Consider the following 6,774-nt stretch of genomic DNA (forward strand, 5'->3'; position numbering starts at 1 on the left):
TAGCCGTGTGCTGGAAACTTTGAGCCTGTGATAGTGAGTGCTGAGCTTGCGTCTCCCAATTGTGAAGACTAACAGCGTATGAAAAACAGGAGTAAGACTGAGATCAGGGAGAGAGCAAGCCAGCAAGGCAGTGAGACTAAGATTGCGACTGAGTGACTAAGCAAGATTGTGAAGAGTTTTCAGTAGAGACAGTGAAGATAAGGTCTTGAACTCCTGATAACTGAAGTGTAAGAGCAATTGAGCGAGATTTGCCTCTGCGACTATGAGAATGTGAGATTGGAGCTGTGGAGGTGTGCAACTGTGACTCTGCTCTCTACGTTTGCGAGTCTGATCCGAGTGGAACTATAGCTGCCTGGTCTACGTGAGATAATTTGCAAGGGACTGAGGGTTTTGATTTTGGCAACAAACCATAAAATGCAGCATCCTGCATCTTCACTCTTCTCTAACTCAGTGTGCTCATAAAATATAATTTGCAAATTTTTTTAATTAAAACGGGACGGGATAGGCAGCCCAATGGCTAACGCGTAGCCTGTCTCACCCGTATGTCTTATAAACGGGCTAGCCCATAATTACAGCTTACCCATTTTTTTTGTTAAATGGGCAGGTTTTTACCCGCCCATCTTCAACGTGTATAAGTGGGTTGTGCAGGTTGTAGGTTGTTTACTTAGCCCTAGCTGAAACTTACAACATAATTTTTTTTAAAAAAATTATAACATATTTTAAAATATATTGATAATCAGTGATGACACTAAAAAGTTGCCGTTGATTCTCAACTTTTAGCAGCGACAGTAAAAGTCGCCATTGAAAGTGTGACTTTTTGCGGCAACATGCACTTGTCGCCGCTGAAAGTCTAACAATTAGCGGCGACTATATCTTGTTGCCACAGAAAGTGACTATTTTAGCGGTGACTTCAAATGTCACCGTAAAAAGTCACACTTTCAGCGGTGACTTTTATTGTCGTCAGTCAAAGTTGAGAATTAACGGTGATTTTTTAGTGTCGCTGCTGAAAGTTGTGTTTTTTTTTTTGTAGTGGTATTTGATAAATATACATGACTAGAAGGAACCTTCACTATTTTGTTTTTATAGGATAGAGAGGGAAGATTATATTTATTTCTATTTATAAGACACTTTACTATTTTTTATATTTAGTTTTAGCATTTCTTAAATAATAATTTTTTTGTCCTTATTAGGAGTAGATGTGGAAACTTATTAAATTTTAACATAAAGGTAATGAAGTTTAATATTTTTTTTAAGTTTTTGTGAAACATGCTCAAAATGATTTATAAATAGAATTATTTAAATATGGATATCCATTATAAATTCATTTTTTTTTTCATTAAAGGGTGCAAAATGAGAAATTCTCATGGGTTAACCCATATACTGCCACTAAACTTGTCCATACAACCTCAAAATTATAATATAGATCAAACATGCATGCAGATTAATCAATTTCTCACCAAGTTTTCATGAAGTTCAAGTGGAAAGAAAAAGAGAATAGATCGATGGACCACCACATATTAGGTAAGACCCACCAAAAACCATCTCTTTCTCTTTCTATACCTATAAGATAATGGGCCTTCAGAGAAACCTCTTCCCAGACATTTGTGGATCAATTATCTGTCTCATTTGTATCAAAATATTATCTGTCTCATTAACACACAAGCAAGCAATTCCTTATCACCCTTGAACTTAGCTTGGCCATGTCTTCTAGGATTTGGTGAGTATCATGTGTGGCATACACGATTGCAACCGTTCGATTTAATAATGAAATAGTTATTAGAGATTTTGTTATATGATTGCTCATATATAAAGCATTAAATTTTATCTTTCAGATTAGATGATATCAAATCACAAATCAAATCAAAGGTTGTTAAAATTTTTGAAGGGGATGACGTATGTGAGAGGGATGTTCTGAAATTTTTGTAAGAAATTTATCTTGATAATTTTTAAATATTGATGAAATTTAATAGTTGTAATTAGGATATTGATTACTAAATGAGTGGATTTAGGCATCAATTTGACTATTTTGATAATGACAAAAGTACTGTATTATAACTTCAAAAACGGTAGATTTTTTAAATATCAACACTTAGTTATTCTTAGATGATTAAGTTATGCGTTCATTACTGTCATTTTCCTATTTGTATATGTCGAGACTTAATAATTTAAAACATTTGGTATAGTTAAGACGAGAAATAACAGCCTTTGATTTTAACGCTTCTAATTAATTATGCATGACTACAAGGAAAAACACGCACTCTTATAATTTTAAACAGTATCGACATGTACAATATCAAATATGGACATGTTATGACATATACAACATAAAAAGTTCTTTTCTAGTGAGAACTTGTCCCATTTTTTAGGGTTGCAACATGAGGAGATTTCAAAGATTTGACACATTATAATCTAATATTATTTTTGTCCCACACACTTTGAATGTAAGGTTCTAATGATCAATTTCGGTATTTATCTTAGTATAGGACATCACGGACATGCATTGATCAACCATCTGATTTATTAACACATGCGAGCAATTCCTTGTCAGCCTCGAACTTGGCCATGTCTTCCACTGTCAGACTAATATAGGCCTCAATACCACCACCATTCTTGTTGTCAATAAACACAACCAGATTCTTAAAAGTCAACGCAGTGGAACTTACCCACGTAGGTTTTCCCCAGCCAAAATCAGCATCGTACAGAGGAAACCTACACAAACTTGTGAAGTTAAATGAAATCATCTCTCTTTTCACAAGCACTCTGTAAGAACTATCCTTAAGGAAATCCAAGTGTTCATTTGCTCCTTCTTGGATTCTTCTCACATAGTCCTTGTCAATCTTCTTCATTTGCTCCCTTACCTGTTTTACAAACAAAACTCCATAGTTACGTTCCTCTTCTTCATCCTCTAACGTTGGAATGAGCGTCATCGTAAAACGGTAATAATTTCCAAATGAATCCGGAGGCAACGGTGGTTCCATCCTTGGACGGAGGTTGACGGCGTGGACCACCGCATAGGTTTTTTGTTGGCCCTGTGGGTCTTGTGTCCCCAACACATAACGACTCCATATGAAGGCTGATAAGGCTTCTACTCTTGAAGGGAGCTTCTCGTCGTTTTGAGAATATTTTGTCCTGAGAGCTTCAATAACTGAAGCATTAAACACAAACCTTTTGGAGATGATGTTGTCGTTTGTGATCCCAGACCGAGTATCAAACCCTGATGTGTTTCTCGGTGGGAAGAGATTAGCCGACACAAACCTATCACTGAGAAAACTAATACCAGTTGTTTAAAAAAATAAATAAATAGAGGAGATATCAAATTGGATTTTTTTTTTTTAACGTTCATATGTATTACGATCATACGATATACAAAACGTTCATATGTATTATAATCTTACATTTAGGAAGGGTTTATGAAACATATCTGTACGAGAATATTTTTATCCTTTTAACTTCATTTTTGTTTTATCTGTCTCTCTAGATATACTATATATATGTTATTCCTTTTGCAACAGAAAAAGGTTCAAATCTTCAAAGAAGTTGATTATATATGTACGATCAGATTATGTTATTTCTGTATTTCATAAGAAATTCTATTATGCATGATTAATGGTAAAAAAAAATTGACTAGACATGCTAAAAAAAATTATTTCAAACCTAAAATTTGTAAGAGATTTCAACCTTTAGTATAAGTACAGGTCAAAGTAAGAGAAAATTTGAATCCTTTGCCCTATGGGCTAATCCGTATGGATTGAGGGAAAACAGTTTTGGAAATCCAAACTCAACTCAAGCAATATTAAAAAAAAATAATGGGTAAGACAGGCCAACCCATCTGCTATATAATTATTTATTATAAATTTAAATATTTTTAAAAGTTAAATCTAATGCATACAACACACATAACCCTCCTTGGTTGGTAACTAACACAAACCTTGGACGATGATTTAAAAAGAAAACTATTGCCAGTTATTAATACAAAAGTTTGTATAAAAAAGTAACACAAAAGATTGAAATAATGAATTTGTGATATAAATATACATTTATGATACAAAAATTTTGTTTGTAAAAGAATATTTTTTTCTTTAAACCCATTCTTATTTCACTTTTATCTCTCTAGATATACTATGCAAGTAATTTTCTAACGATAAAATATTAAAATCCTAAAAGAAGTTTATTGTGTATTAGACCCAGTCTTTTCTTCATCTCTTTGTAACTCTTTGCATATGTTCGATCATGGTGGATTATTGCGTCCAGATAAAAGCTAAGTGAAAAAAATTGAAATAGTTTCTCCTCTCTAAATTCTAATAAAAGATTTATAAAAATAAAAAATAGAAAGGAAATTTTTTTATTGATAGAAAATTTGTTTAAGGCCAACGCAGTCTATTAAAAAAGAAGGCTAAAGAATCTTTTGGTCCCTACCATTATGTAAATTTTTATTTTGGTCCTTTAATTTTATAAAGTATATTTTCAATACTCTAACTTTAATACAGTTATTTTCAAATGATTTTTTTGTATGCCAATCATTGTTATTTAAAAAAATTAAACTTAATATGTTAACATTTGATAATATTTTGTCCATATTTATATTCAATGTAAAAAAAAATGTGATAAAAGTAATGGTATTAGGATTAAAAAAGACTGAAAGTATACTTTATAAAATTAAGGGACCAAAATAAAATCTTATGTAAAATTAGAGGACTAGATATAAAAGAAGAAGCACTATTGCCATTAAAAAAAATTGGAAGTATTTTGACTGTTGGTGAGTAACACAAACCTTGGATCGCTTGTGAACTCAGCTTGTCCACTACCACTAGCAACAGACGCCCAACAATTGAGAAACGTGAAAAACGACAGAGCATCTGAGATCTGATGAGAAAGACAAGCACCAATCGCAATTCCACCACACTCAAAAACATTAACCTGGACGCCAAAGGTTATCTCAGTGACCTTGTCAAGTTGAAATGGAATCAAATAGTTAAGTTCAGAAGGATTAGGGTTTTGAATAAAATCCAAAAGCTGGCCCTTCACTCTGGTTTCTGAGTATGGCACTCCCTCATCGTTGCAGTCTACGAAGGTATTGTCTATGAGTCGCCCAGCGAGAGGGTAGTAATGAGTTAAGACATAGGACAATGATCTTTTGAGGATGCCGGAAATAGTGGTGATGTCAGAAAAACCCTTTTTAGGGTTCGTACAAATATTATGAGCATAGAAGAGAACGAGAGGATTGTAGACTAATGGAGAGACTTGGTCAAGAAAAGAAAGTTGGTAACGTCGAAAATGTTGAGGTGTTGGAGACAAAGGTTTGATGATTTCTTTGGAGATTACTTCCATTTCGAACTTCATCATCATGTTGCATGTAGATGAGCGTGTTTAACTTGTGTGATTGTCTCTGTTTATGTTGTCTTTTTATAAGAGGCTATATATATATATATATAGAGGGGTTTTGCTGATATAACACACATATAAAATTAAACCAAGTAAACAGTCCGACATTTATTATATTTTGTATTATGACTAGTTTATTATATTTGTCAATAATATATTGTTATATATCAGTAATAAACTCCTTATAAATTTTTAATAATAAGCTCCTTGTATATCAATGTGAACCAGCTATACTCTCAATTTTAAAAATTTGGTCTATAATTTCTAAGCAAAAGATTTTTTTTTTTCTTATCCTATATATATTTATATATATAACATACGTGACATCCATATGACGTTGAGGTGTTGGAGACGATAGCTTCACCATTTCATGAGAGATACATCAATTTCTAGCCTCATTTTTAATTCTTAATGCTTATCTCTTTACTTTGTTGCTTCTGACTATTGACCAAACAACACCAATATAATTTATACGTATTTTTAATTTCAGTGAACCTGGTGGGTGAGGATGCCGTCATCAAGAGAGATTAAAAAAATCATGGATTTGTAGCAAACAATATCTGTCACTAAGTTGGCCAAAAAAAAAAAAATTATCTGTCACTACAATTTGTCCTTTTCTTTTTTTTTTCCTTCTTGGCCAGCGCGTTCTCTTCTTATTCACGTTTCCATCTAATTTTAACATATTAATTTCTCCTAAACGATATATGTATGTGTCATCAATAACACGAGTTAATAAATAATACACACTAGGTGTTATTTACAATATCAAACATTTTCTAAACTCCATAGTTACATGTGCGTGTGCGTGTGAGCGCAGACCATTTCTTCGCAGATTGCTTCAACTTGTAGGCTTGTAGCCTCATTTTCTTAGTTCTTATCTCATTACTGTGTTGTTTTTTATCATTGAAATTAGATGGATGGGTTTGAGAAAATCATGGATATATAGTAAACCTGTCCCTAAAATTTTGCTTGTCTGTTTTTTTTTTTTTTTTTCCTGGGACAACCTTTCCTCTTATTGTGTGTCATCTAGATCAATTGTTAATAGTTAATACACTCTCAGTGCTGTTTACATTATCAAACATGTTATAGCCGCACGTGAAGAGTGCAGTTTGTGGTTGCGTGCAAGAAAATAATATACCCATATGTATAGATTGACAAACTATTTCCTTCCGCGCGCTTACCGGCTTAAGATCGAACTATAGTTAATTATAGTAATATACCCATATATACCCATATGGAAGGGAACGTAGTAAGGATCTATTGATTACTTTATGTAGATCAATATTCCCTTAGGTTGCACTTGGATAGGTGAATTTGAGTTGAAAATTTAGATTTAAAATCTCATATTTGAAATCTCACATTTGAAACTTATAGATTTTAAATTTTTTATTT

At 32.8% G+C, this 6,774-nt stretch overlaps 1 protein-coding gene across 2 annotated transcripts; it reads right to left on the bottom strand.

Moving 5' to 3' along the window:
• Nucleotides 1–2,239: 2,239 nt before the first annotated feature.
• LOC129308293 (stemmadenine O-acetyltransferase-like) lies at nucleotides 2,240–5,380 on the bottom strand. 2 transcript variants are annotated; one of them, XM_054949369.1, is made up of 2 exons: nucleotides 4,772–5,380; nucleotides 2,240–3,261 (listed from the first exon to the last, which is right to left on the bottom strand). In XM_054949369.1, exons 1-2 carry the CDS (start codon nucleotides 5,344–5,346, stop codon nucleotides 2,505–2,507), a joined length of 1,332 nt encoding a protein of 443 aa, XP_054805344.1. In that variant the 5' UTR covers nucleotides 5,347–5,380; the 3' UTR covers nucleotides 2,240–2,504. The 2 variants fall into 2 exon arrangements, with proteins under 2 accessions (XP_054805344.1, XP_054805343.1); XM_054949368.1 differs by having other exon boundaries at nucleotides 2,240–3,270.
• Between the last annotated feature and the right edge of the window lie 1,394 nt (nucleotides 5,381–6,774).

Source organism: Prosopis cineraria, unplaced genomic scaffold (genome assembly GCF_029017545.1).
Source record: "Prosopis cineraria cultivar Desert tree isolate PC_DT_omini unplaced genomic scaffold, ASM2901754v1 PC4, whole genome shotgun sequence".
In the NCBI taxonomy this organism is placed as follows: Eukaryota; Viridiplantae; Streptophyta; class Magnoliopsida; order Fabales; family Fabaceae; genus Prosopis; species Prosopis cineraria.

Coding starts and splice junctions, on each gene's coding strand:
- LOC129308293 (XM_054949368.1), bottom strand. CDS start 5,346: ATGATGATGAAGTTCGAAATGGAAGTAATCTCCAAAGAAATCATCAAA. Junction 3,271..4,771: donor GAGTTCACAAGCGATCCAAG/GTTTGTGTTACT, acceptor AACTGGTATTAG/TTTTCTCAGTGATAGGTTTG.